This window comes from Lepidochelys kempii, chromosome 2, assembly GCF_965140265.1.
Source record: "Lepidochelys kempii isolate rLepKem1 chromosome 2, rLepKem1.hap2, whole genome shotgun sequence".
Lineage (NCBI taxonomy): Eukaryota > Metazoa > Chordata > Testudines > Cheloniidae > Lepidochelys > Lepidochelys kempii.
In genome coordinates this window covers 232,611,110-232,624,160 of record NC_133257.1, presented here as the reverse complement: position 1 = coordinate 232,624,160, position 13,051 = coordinate 232,611,110, and the positions used below count along the sequence as shown (strand labels likewise).

General features: G+C 40.7%; 1 protein-coding gene across 14 annotated transcripts in view; it reads left to right on the top strand.

The window, feature by feature from the left end:
- The window catches only part of NEBL (nebulette), a 427,388-nt gene that overhangs the window by 343,457 nt on the left and 70,880 nt on the right, over positions 1 to 13,051 (top strand). For 10 of the 14 annotated variants that reach the window (XM_073334187.1, XM_073334197.1, XM_073334194.1 and 7 more), the window contains 8 exons: positions 135 to 245; positions 5,476 to 5,586; positions 5,728 to 5,838; positions 7,503 to 7,613; positions 8,271 to 8,381; positions 9,584 to 9,694; positions 10,321 to 10,425; positions 11,342 to 11,434. The exons of 2 other annotated variants lie outside the window; for them this stretch is intronic. In XM_073334187.1, the coding sequence (XP_073190288.1) occupies positions 135 to 245; positions 5,476 to 5,586; positions 5,728 to 5,838; positions 7,503 to 7,613; positions 8,271 to 8,381; positions 9,584 to 9,694; positions 10,321 to 10,425; positions 11,342 to 11,434 (864 nt within the window). The remainder of the gene's footprint in view (positions 1 to 134; positions 246 to 5,475; positions 5,587 to 5,727; positions 5,839 to 7,502; positions 7,614 to 8,270; positions 8,382 to 9,583; positions 9,695 to 10,320; positions 10,426 to 11,341; positions 11,435 to 13,051) is intronic. 2 more of the 14 variants (XM_073334188.1, XM_073334199.1) reach the window with 2 other exon arrangements.

Below are 13,051 nucleotides of genomic sequence, written 5' to 3'. Positions count from 1 at the left end.
CTAACTTACAGAGTGTCTTATTTATATTTGAATTTGCAGTTTGTGTCTAATTTAGAATGTACTCTCAGCAATATGTCTATATATGCATGTGCATATAATGGCATGCATTAGTAACTGTTGTTCTGTTTCAACAGAAAGCGTATCGCAAAGATTTTGAAGAAGGGCTTAAAGGAAAGGCATCACTGGATTTAGACAAGACCCCAGAATTCTTGCATGTACAACATGTCACCAATCTTTTGAAAGGGGTAAAGCAGGTTTTTGTTTTGTTTCTTTGTTATCCTGTAAAAGAGCGATAAACAGACTAGCTACAAGCGAATGAGTCATGAACAATTTATGTTAATATTTAGCTGGATAAGAATGTGACTTCATGGATAGAAATCCAGAATCTCAGTGCATCATTGAATTATTAAAACTGCCACTTCCCAACATACTTTAGTTATGTAGTCCACGTGATTTTATATCTGACCAATTCAGATTATTGCAACGTGTAATTATTATATATTCGAGATAGTGTTCTCAACAGTATCAATACTTTCTAAAGAATCCTGTATGAATTTAAAAATTCTAGCATACCCGAGCCAAGAAATTGAGTGTTAAATGTAAGCGAGACTTGAATGAGCTCTCCCCCTGACCTCTAGTGATGAGTTGGGGGAAAAGACTTTAGGAGCAGACCCTGTCTGCATAGACATACCTACTCTGCCTAGGTACCAAGCAGGTGGAATTGCTTTGCCAAAATGATACATTCTGGTAGGCTTTGGGTTACAAATCACTCTAGAATTTGAATGCAGGGGTAATGAAATGTTGTTATAATTATTGTACAAGTAAAGGGCAGCAGACCTGTGCTTGGTGTGCCTTAAACTGAACCTCACTTGCTAAACGGGGTAAGGATGCCATATACCATTGAGGATGAGAGTGGGTGAGAACAGGAGTTTCAACCTGGTGGTGTGGACTTTGCATAAAGAGTCCTAGACACCATTTCACCTGCCCCTCTCCAGCATCTGAAGACAGAGCTGATTAGACTCAATTGAGAGTCCTTGTGTCTGGTTGGTGATTCCTGGAGCTGACATCACTACTGAGTAGGTCTGGGGCTACGCCTTAGATACTGTGTGGGAACAGTGTTACACAGAAAGACAACACAGAAACTGCACTGGCAGTGAGGTTTCTCACTACCTGCTGAAATCACTGAGAGCTGAGTTAAGTGGTGGATCCTCAGAACGTGAGATCACAGAGAATGGAACAGAGAGACAGTGGTCAGCGGTGGCAGAGAGACAGTGGCAGCTGTGAGCCAGTTGGGGAGGGGGGCAACAGCAGAGGCATTGCTTAACACCTGAGAATGCACCCCACACTCTGGGTCTTCACTAACCAAGGACAGCCATCTGCGAGTGGGCAGCAGAGGGAGGGAGTGGTGTGTTAAGGAACATCAATTTGTTGGACTTTTACACCTCAAGGTGATAAACTGAGGCAAAAGACACTGCCTAATGCACTGTGTGGTGGGTTTTTGCCTATGGTCACATAGTTTTGAATTGTGGTTGTGATGTTTTCCAAAATTAATACTGGGTCCCTTTACCCTTTTAATACAAGTTTTATTTTGTTGTACACGACTCAGTGCTTGCGAGTGGGGAGGTATTGCCTCTTAGAGGTGCCCAGGGGCGATGTTTAGTTTTCCCGGATTACTGGGTGGGAGCTCAAGCCAGTTCTATTTTGTATTGTTAAGAGGAACCCCTAGATATTAAACCCGGCCCTTGTTGTTCCCAACTCCTCCTGACAAAAGGGTTACATAAATGCATTCTTTGTGAAGGCTCCAGGTCTCTGGAACTTGCTCCCTGCTACGGTCTGAAATAGCCCAGATCTGGTGACCTTCTGGGCATGCTACAATAAAAGTCTGTTTGATAGGATTTTGGAAAGGGCTGAAGATACACTTCTCAGAATGACAGGTTTCAGAGTAGCAGCCGTGTTAGTCTGTATTCGCAAAAAGAAAAGGAGGACTTGTGGCACCTTAGAGACTAACAAATTTATTTGAGCATAAGATTTCGTGAGCTACCGCTCACTTCATCTTCATTTCACTTCACTTCTCAGAATGGTTTGGGTAGCTGACAGGCTGGCAGAATTCCCTTTGAATAATTGTTTTAATGCTGTTGAAGTTCTGTTCCAGTTTTAATTATGCATTAGGGTACCAAGAGCTTTGCATAGCTGGCTTTTTAATATTACTTAAATCAAAATAATTGTTATATCCAACACACATGAAGGGAGCAAAGTAAAGCAAATAAAAATCCATAATATGGCTCTGACCAATAAATGACATGGTCTGCGTTATGCATTTCTTGTAAGAAGCTGCCCAATCATTTTCCTTATCACAGCTGTTGCTTTAATATTTGTCTGACTTTCTTCATGTACCATTTCTGAAAGATTAATATGAAATAGTAAATTAAATCTTCCCTCTCAAATAGGAGATTTCTTCTGATATGTTGTAGAAATAAGGGTTTAGGATACCTCTAAAGAGAATTTCTGTGTGGATGCTGTAACATTTTTTTCACGGCTCAAAATCTTCCTACCAAAAGTCCATTCCCTTCTATAATTAGACAGCTTTGTTTTCATATCAGGACAGAGTATTAATTCAGATAAATTCCATATACTGAACATATTCATTTGTCCAGATCAGGGGCGGGTAAACTTTTTGGCCTGAGGGCTGCATTGGGTTTCTGAAATTGTATGGAGGGCCAGTTCGGGGAGGCTTTGCCACCCCAAACAGCCAGGCATGGCCCGACCCCTGCCCCATCCATCCACCCCCACTCTCTGTCCCCTGACCGCCCCCGGACCTGCTGCCCCATCCAACCTCCCTCTCCTTCCTGACTGCCCCCCCCAGACCTCTGCCCCATCCAACCACCCCTTCTCCCTGACTGCCCATGGATACCCCACCCCTAACTGCCCCCCACCGCCTCATCCAACCCCCCCCATTCCTGACTGCCCCCCTGGGACCGCTGCCCCATCCACCACCCCCTGTCCCCTGACTGCCCCCCACTGCCCCATCCAACCCCTCCTCCTCTTCCTGACTGCCCCCTGGGACCCCTGTCCCCATTCAACCCTCCTGTTCCCCACCCTCTGACCGCCCTGGCCCCTGACCACCCCCCAAATTCCCCTGCTCTCTATTCAACCCCGCCCCCTTACCGCGCTGCCTGGAGCACCGGTGGCTGGCAGCACGGCTGCTCTAGGACAGGCAGCCGCGCAGCACAGAGCACTGGGTCAGGCCGGGCTCTGCAGCTGCGCTGCCCAGCAAGAGCTTGCAGCCCCACCACCCAGAGCATTGCGCTGGTGGCGCAGTGAGCTGAGGCTGCGGGGGAGGGAAAACAGTAGGGGAGGGGCCGGGGCTAGCTTCCCGGGCCAGGCGCTCGGGCTGGGCAGGACGGTCCCGCGGGCCGTAGTTTGCCCACCTCTGGACCAGATTCATCAGTCTATCAGAATTTTTAATTTCACTTCATGTGTATTTAGGAATAAAAAATGTCAAATCTATCCAATATAATCTACATAAATTTGGATTATAACATAAAAGTGTTTAGATTTGTCATATTAAGAATTAACATTTCTACCCTGTCCATTTAAGCAGAATTGAAGATGCCAAAATTAAAAACATGTTCACCCTTCTACTTTTGAAGGGTTCCTGCTTTGATTTTTTTAAAATAACTGAATAAGTGCATCCCGGATTTTCTATGGGAAAAGAGACAGTCTTATTTGCCTGCAAATTTTCTTAAGAAATCCTGGTCTAAAATAATATGGTGTTGTCAGATAATATTCCTTTACAAACAATTCATCCTCTGGTAAAATGATTTCCTCCCAACAGGTCAAATGCTACTTGAGCTCGGTTCAAGATACAGCTTCCTTTGGCAGCACCATTTTGTGCGCTTACGACACACCATGCTTATTATGTCGGCCTACTCCGCAAGGAAATGTTAGTTTGCATTTTTCCTTAATGGAGTGCATTAAATGATTTCCTATCTTTCACCTTTTAAACTCACCCCTCGCCACCAGAGAAATAATTCTTTGTTTGTCATAGAGAAGGAGAATATGAGCATTAAAGCAACATTTAGGCACAAGTTTGAGTTCCAGATAATGTTATCCCCACATTATCAAAATTCTATTAAAAAAAATAAAAAATCCGATAAGCCAAATTATTAACATTTGTTTGTCAAGATGTGAATTCAGGGATATATTGCTTAGTTGTTATGTAAAGGTTCTTATTATGCTTTAAGGAAACACCATGGTTTAAGCAAGTAAGAGAAATCAAAGTTATTTCATGTCTTAAATAGGCAGTAAATTCTTCATTCATTCTGGAATACTTCATTTCTTAAAAAAGGCAATAAAACAATGTGTTTGCTCAGTTGCAGTCTCTTCTGTTGGTGTCTCCTTGTGGAGAGCACTCAGCAGAGATTACATCTATTATTACAGTGAGACCCGCTTTCTGTAGAAACAACTACTTTGGGAGAGAGAGAGAATTTAATTATTCCCCATATTAATGGGAGGATCTTCCTGATTATCATAGATGATCCTGATAATTCACTGATGTTAAAGGGAAGCTTCTTTAATGATAGGTGTGTCCTCTTTTATTTGCCTTAAATACAGGGCTTATAAAAGGAGAAAGCATTTTGCTAAATTCTGTGAAATTCAGTAAATAAAGGAAGAAGCCAGTTGAAAAATATTTGCCTAAAATCTCAGTACTGTATGTCTTTTAACCCACTCACTCTTTTTAAAAGGGAGTTCAGAGAGCGTAAGTAAAAACCTTAAATTTGGATTAAAGCATCTCTTTGCTGCACCCTCATCAGTTCACATCTTTCATCTGGGAATACAGGAGAGGATGGAGAACCAGCTGGCCACAGCAGCCTTTGCTGTGCTTTTAATTTTACATAGAGTACCTGGATACTATGGCGATAGTAGTTGCTAAATGCTGATAGATACTATCTCTGTGCAGTGTCTGAGGGAAATTGAAGTCAGATGGTGGGAGTATTGTGGAACATAATTTATCAGATAGGCAGGTTACCAGCTCTTACTATAGTTATTTAGGGCATCTATCCTAATTGTGATGCCATTAGTAGAATGGAGCTGAAAATGTAGCTTGCTAGCCACCAATCTATCAAAGCTGCCGTCCACAGGAAAGCCCACAAAGCAAGGGTCATTGCAATTAATACATATGAAGATCTACAATCCAAGGCCCTTATACAGATGAGGTAGTACTGTATAGGGGTGGAATGTTTTTCAAGAGCACACAGCAAAAGACAAGGCTAAATTTAAAACCTTTTTCACTTTCACAACATACCTTTTGATTTGATAATTTCCAGTTATGTTTTAACTAGGATAAATGTACTTCAGCTAATTCATATTTCATAGAAAATTTCAAAGAAAAGCTTCAAGTACTTATTAAGAGGCATATCTTTTTAAGATCTTGCACACACAATTAAAGTGGAGATTTTTTTTTAAAATCCTTAGAAAGAGTATAGAAAAGATTTGGAAGAAGGGATGAAAGGAAAAGGACTGACAGTGTTTGAAGATACTCCGGATTTGATTAGAGTGAAAAATGCAGCCCAGATACTGAATGAGGTATGTTTTGCTAGTGAAGGTTGTTACTGTAGAGAAAAGTTCAATCTTTACAGTGCACGCTTGGGAAAATATTCTAAGTTTTTGCATAATTTAAATGGAAATACTGTATATATTTAAACTGGTGGAACCTATATTTTGCAGAAAGAATATAGAAAAGATCTGGAAAATGAAATAAAGGGGAAAGGAATGACACTGACTCCAGATATCCCTGACATTCAGAGAGCAAAAAGAGCATCTGAAATTGTTAGTGAGGTTAGTGGATAAAGCATTTTAAAATATTGGGGTTTTTCTCAGTTTATTGGTTGCTTCAGTTAGTGAAAACTAACTAGTCTCTGCTCTATTGAAAAGAAAGATGAATATGGTTTAATGGGCTTTTAAAGAAACACTTGCTGAAGATTTAAAAAAAATCTTGTATATTAAACATTCCATTTTTTGGAAATGGATATTGGTGCATATTGGCAAACATCTTGCAATTTACATTTATATAAATGATTAAATATATATTTGTGAAAGCTTCTTCCCAAATGCAAAGCTGTTGCTGAAGGACCATTGTTGCTTGGACCTTGAACCTGCAATTTATTCTATGCTCATGGATCGTGAAGGGGTCTGCCTGCACAGAGCACATTTCAGGATCTGGGCCTTCATGCTTACAGTGCTGGCCCAAGTGCACATGGCAGTTCCCTAACACCAAATTCTGGGCTTACCACCAGATCATGTACATTTAAATCCACTTGAAGCCCTGCTTCTGTCGATGGCCTCCTGGGAAATGGAACATCTGTTGTGACCAGAGTGAGTGTAGGTGCATAGGGCCTGCCCTGCTTGCTTCAAGTTAATGAGGATACACATAACACCCAGTACTGTCCTTCTCTCAGTCTTTTACAAAGGGGAATCCAAGAAGAAACCTCTCCCAGTCCATCTTCAACAGGAGAGGAAAAGCAACCTTAACACTTTTTACAGGTTATCTTGTCCTTTCTGAAAAAAAGCATGGGGTGGGAAATGGGGTATGTTACCACTAGGCTGATCAATTTCTTCCAAGGAAAAAGAGATCGAGAAGTGAAAGCCTTTTAGCCTAGGCTCTTGGTGCCCTACAATATAAGAGATGAACACTTTTTAATTAATTGAGCCATAAAACTTGGGCAAGAAAAGAAAGAAAATGTATTTATTTTTGAGCTGACTATGTTTTCAGTAGGTAAAAGGACACCAAAATAGAAAGGAGTGCTCAGTATGGCAATAATGTAAATAGGAATAGCTAAGAGCATAACTTATTTGCTGCTTTTATCAAACAGTAGAACTGAAACCATTATATGCAGTGTCTCAATATTTTAATTGCATTTGCTTATGAATGAGGGATGTGTATTCTTTGGGTGTGATGAAGATGAAATAGTCATTGCCATTTATGATTACCAGATATTTATAATTTATAGAATTGAAAAACCAAAGATCATGTATGTAAGTATTGCCATTTGTCTAATGGGTGTGTTTCAGCAAACACCTTATATCAAATTAGTAAATTACAACTTTCTTGCTACAAGAGCTCACTGGAAACACCTCTGTACCTCATTAAATTTCTACCACAGACCTTTCATATATAAATTATTTTCTTAAAGGCAGATTATACTTCTGTTGGGAAGACACCACACACAGCTTGGTACATTAGATTCCACAGAGTTTGTAAAAATTCTTTGGAAGATAGTCACTGCTATTTATATGTCTTGATTTTCAGACCATATTTTTATGGCTGCAGTTTTTAACTTGTGGTGAAATAGCTCCCAAAATTTTGCTCCTACAGTTTGGTTTCCTGGCAGTACATTTCAAGCTTAAGGTTGTGTCTACAAAAATGGAGATCTAGTTTGAAAATCTGGCCCATAACTATGTGGTTATAATACACCTGATTGTCTGAAACTGTATCTTCACAGAAAGAATACAAGAAAGACCTGGAGACTGAAATTAAAGGGAGGGGCATGCAAGTGGGCACAGATACCCCTGAGATACAACGGGCCACGAAAGCTTCTGAAATTGCAAGCCAGGTTAGTATAGTATTTGGTGAAAGCTTTTAATTCAACAGAATATAATAAGCTACCTTTATTAAGAATTCTGCTTTGTGACAGATCAGCACAGTAATGAATCAAATGTGTTAGGTTTCACAAAATTTATGGTCATGAACTGATTAGAGTTCGGAGTGACACATTCCAACTTTTGGGAAAACGTGAGAGTTGCATTAGTTACTAGCATCATCAGCACCATGATCAGGAGCTGCACCTGCTACCTTGACTAGTTTCTGGGCCCTAAAATAGAGCGCTGCTTGTTTGGCTAGGACTAGATGATAAATGGATGCAGAGATAGGGAAAATGCTTAAGGCCCAGCAGCCTTGATCTTGCACAGTCAGAGGAAGTGATTCATATCTACACAGGCCTCCAATCAGGACTATGAAAATAGAAGAGAGAGACTGAGATAAAAGACTGCATGCAATTTTAGATAACTGTATTCTTAAAAGGATGTTTTAAGCTGGCAACAAGTAGAGTATAGATATACTGTAGGTAGACCCCACAGAGCGAATGCTGTTAATATAAAAGCCATTTGGTGTTATAAGGATTCTATTCAACGAAGCCACACAGATGAAAGCAGGATCCATATAAAGCTTTAGCTGTTGTACATCTGAGTATTGCCAATCTTATTCTTCACAGAAAGAATACAAGAAAGACCTAGAAACGGAAATTAAAGGGAAGGGGATGCGAGTGGGCACGGATACCCCTGAGATACAAAGAGCCAAGAAAGCTTCTAAAATTGCAAGCCAGGTGGGTACAGAATGAAACATATACCTTATATTTAAAGTAAAATACAATAAGACTTCTAAATATATGTAACTTTAGCGCCCTTGTGGGCAAGATGGACTCTGCTCTGCAGGCAGCTCTGGCCAAGAGAAGGCATGCACAGGAATGCAGTTGGGAAAGTCCCTTCCACCCCAGGGGCACCTGTTCCAAACCTCCCAGAGTGAACACACCCTCATTTGAAAAGTACAACGAATATAGGAAAGGGAAATATTTATTTACAGAGGGATGAGAGGAGAAAAACAACGGGGGAAATATAGGGTGAGCAGTAAAACAAGGTTGCAATCAACTCAAGGCCCCACAGGCCCAGCGGTAGCACAGTTTGAAAGGGCAGACACCCAGCAATGTGTCTGCACACAGAGTTCAGGAGTCCTGGACAAAGTTCCAGTCCATTGGTGAGTCTTGGGTGCTCCCAGTCATCGTCCGCACCAGTGAACTTTCCTCAACAAACCCCTCTGGTGCCCTCATCTGCCACTCTCTGCAAAGCCACTCAGGGCATCAACCTCCCCTCTTAACTAGCTAACAGCCTCCCTCCTTATTCCCAATGCAAAGTCACAAGCTCCAGTATTCACAGTCCCATGCAGCTCTGGGCAGTAGTGATACTCGGTCTGGCTCCAATTTGTCCTTCTCGGGTGATTCCTCCCTGGCACAGTGCTCCTCCTGGCTCCTATCCTGGGGTGTCCCCAGTTGGCTGCTCTGACCCTCCCAGGCTTCAGGCAGGCAGGTTCTTGGCTCCTTCTCTCGTGAGGGCCAGCTTTCTGCAGCCCTTCTGTCTGGAGCTCCAGACACACACATGTCATTCTCCCTTCTCTCTCTTTCTCTCTGTTGCTCCCTCTCCCAGAACAGCACTTCCTCCTTCTGGAACAATCAGCACTTCCCCCCCGCCCCGGGAAAAAATGTAAAGGGGCCATGTTCTCTAAACCCCAAAAGGGTTTCTCACACACACACACACACACATATATAAGTCATGTTGAAAGTTGACTGAACTAAGCATAGCTTGCAAAAAACCAACAATTAGATTGCTCACTTACAGCCTATTGTTTGGAATCCAATGAGTGTTACAAGAATAGCTCTGAAGATAGCACACAGATTACAGGAGCTACAGAACCTACACTAAAGGTTAGGAGTATTGTAGATCTCAGAATTATTGAAGTTATGGGCTTTTGCAGAAAGAATACAAGAAAGATCTGGAGACTGAAATTAAAGGGAAGGGGATGCAAGTGGGCACAGATACTCCTGAGATACAACGGGCCAAAAGAGCTTCTGAAATTGCAAGCCAGGTGAGTATAGAATGAAGGTTAATTAAGTGTTTTCATGTCTCATAAGAGTGTGCCCTAGGCACACATTATGCAGTGCATGCTGCATTACCTCTTATTAATTAGAGGAATCCATACTAATATTAAATATATTTACATGTGGAAGCCACATGTGGAACTAAAGTTTTAGGGCCTGAGTTTCATTTACACTAAGTGCTTGTTTACACTTAAAACACTGCAGCTGCACTGCTGTTGTGTTTCAGTGAAGACATTAGCTATGCCCGTGGGAGGGGTTCTCCCATCAGCGTAGGTACTCCACCCTCCAAGAGGTGGAAGCTAGGTCAACAGGAAAATTCTCCTATCCACCTAGAGCTGTCTACACTGGGGGTTAGGTTGGTTTAACTGCATTGCTTAGAGGTGTGGATTTTTCACACCCCCTAAGCGACCTAGTTATATCAACCTAATTTCCTAGAGTAGACTAGGCCTAAGGCTCCTTTACACCACTCTGGCAGGGTAAAGGAGCTGTTAATTGGGATTAAATTGTTTACAATCCTTTTAACGCGCTTTTACGTTATCAGAGTGAATACACATTTTGGATGTTCTAGCCATAAGCAGAGATGATATGCACATGGTAAAATGGTGTTTTTCAGAAAATGTACAAAGATGAAGCAGGGAAGATGCTCTGTAACTACTGTACCGTACCAGATACTCCAGAAATTGAGAGGATTAAGAATACTCAGAAAAACATCAGTTCAGTGAGTAGCAGCAGTTCTGCTTTTAGAAGTGATTTTTCACATATGTTCAGTGTGAAATGAGCTCTCTTGTGTCCTGGCATAAAATGGGAGTATTCAATTAATTGTCCTTCAACCATATGCATAGTTTTGCAATGGCAAAGACCATACCCCTATTTCTTTTAGAAAGAACACCTGTCTTTGCTAGACTTAACACTAATATTTTGAATTACTAAATCATCAGTGCTACCCTCACCAAGACAATTATTTTTAACCTAAGATTTTTTTTTATCAACCCCTGAAGATAGCTTTATTACAAACTGTGTATAAAAAGGAGCAGAAACCTGGAGTGGCACCATTGTAAGTATAAGTTTTGTCATATGGTTGTGGTCTAAAACTAGAAGAAACCCTGTTACAAAATACATTCGACTTAAAAATATTAGTTCAATGGTTTTATGTTACATTGGACAAGAGATGGGATTTTACTTTTTGCTAGATCCAAGTTTTAGTTGAAAGAGGCAACATAAAGCCATGATCTTGCAGATGCTTATTTTTGTGAGTCTTTCCATTGATTTCCATTGAGATTACTTGAACTTAATGTTACATGTGTAAGCATGTGCAGATTCTGGTCTAAAATCTCTTATTATTATTATTATTTAAATTAAAATGATCAATACAAAACCTGTAAGAAATTGAGATCAAAAGGATGATGATAGATTACCTGCCTTATCTGTGGAAGTTAAAAGGTAAAGAAAGATAGCTGACCTTTATTAATGTTAGTGATAATTGAGCTGATCTTTGAAAAATTAAAATATTTGCTTTTCCTGAGTTATAGTCAAACAAGGTTAGAACTTGGAAAATTGCCTCAGTCTTTTTTATGAGAACTGGTGCTTGCATTCATAAGTGGCTCATAATTATTTTTTTCTTTTTGTATATGAAGGTGTTTTATAAGAAGGGAGTAGGCTCTGGCACAGCAGTCAACGAGACTCCTGAGATTGAACGAGTAAAGAAAAATCAGCAGAATATTAGTTCAGTAAGTGTTAGCAACATTATCTGTCCTTCCCCAGAGCAAAGAGTGGTCAATTTTTTTTTCATTTTGTTTATTATAAATATTACCTTTTCCTATCTTTCACCTTATTCAAATGCTACTCCATCAGATTTCCCAGATTTAAGGCTCTACATTAACATACTATCGGGGCTACACGACTCCAAAAGTAATGTTTAATTTGGATGTGTCATCACTAATGGGAAATAGATCTTTTTAAAATTAAATATATGATGACAGGATTTCATCTTTCAAAAAAACCCAAACACCTTAACCATATTCGCTATTGCTGACTTAGAATAAATTCCAGCTACAACCTGCAACTTAGAAAAATGTCTTATTAACAAAACATTTCTCTCCTTAAAAGTTGTTGCAAAGCTCATACCCTTTAGCTGGTTGTTTGGTATACTAAGCCAGAAGAGGCTTTGGGAGAAAACTGAGCATTTATGGCCTGTTGAAGACAAGTTGTACATGTGGAGCTGATGAGATTGGTCCTTTAAATGAGATTGTTTAGCTATGGCTGCTTGAGAATCTTAGGCATGCCAACCACCATTTGAAAGTCAGCTATCAAAATAGCAGCTTCTTAGAAACAGGATGTACTCTTCAGTTAGAAGTTTAAAAATGTGGTAATTTGGAGAAAGATTTGAGGTCAGCTATCACCAAATAAGAAAAGGCAAGTGTATCGTACATGTTTCAGAGTAGCAGCCATGTTAGTCTGTATTCACAAAAAGAAAAGGAGTACTTGTGGCACCTTAGAGACTAACCAATTTATTTGAGCATAAGCTTTCATGAGCTACAGCTTATGCTCAAATAAATTTGTTTGTATCCTACATGTGTCTGTGCATTTTTGCACACTGACCGCTGGGCTCACTCTTAAAAATGTGGTCAATTACATGACATCTCTCGCAACTGAACACTTCTTTATGAAAAGCAAACTGTTGCAAGTAATAGTCATAGCAGGAGGTATGGTACTTTTTATATCTGCTTCTCATAGGAAATAGGGTATTTTTTAACATCTATTGTTCTAGAATTTCAGTCTTTACTGATCACAGGGTCAGCTGTTTACTGTGCCCTCCCCCCGTGGCCAGAGATCACTCTGCAGCACTCAGCTTCTGTTTCCCCTCTTGGTTCCTGTGACACCTCCCAGGGGTACCCTTGCTATCACCTGCCCCTAGCATGAGGAACCCTTGTCTGTGGCTGCTGTGGGTCAGCTCTCCAACTCCACCAGCCTCAGGCAACACAAGCACTCCCCTTTAGGCCTGGCAGGCCCAGCTGTCTCTCTGCAAGTAGTGGTAGGCACACTCCACCGTCTGCCTGGAATCTCCAGCTCCATGTCCACTGGACATTCACAATATTCACAGATCTGCTGCCCCCAAAGAAGCAGTAAACATCAGCTTGCTAGGTTCACCTCAGATCACTGCTCTGCTTAACACATAGCACTTGAATCTGTGTATAGTGAAAACAAACAAAAGCTATTTAACAAAGAGGAGAGATTCAAACGATAGCAAGTAGAAATATTGGAAACAAATGGTTACATATAAAATCAAATCATAACATGCATTCTAGAACCTAGACTTATATAACTAGGTACTTTCATGTGATATT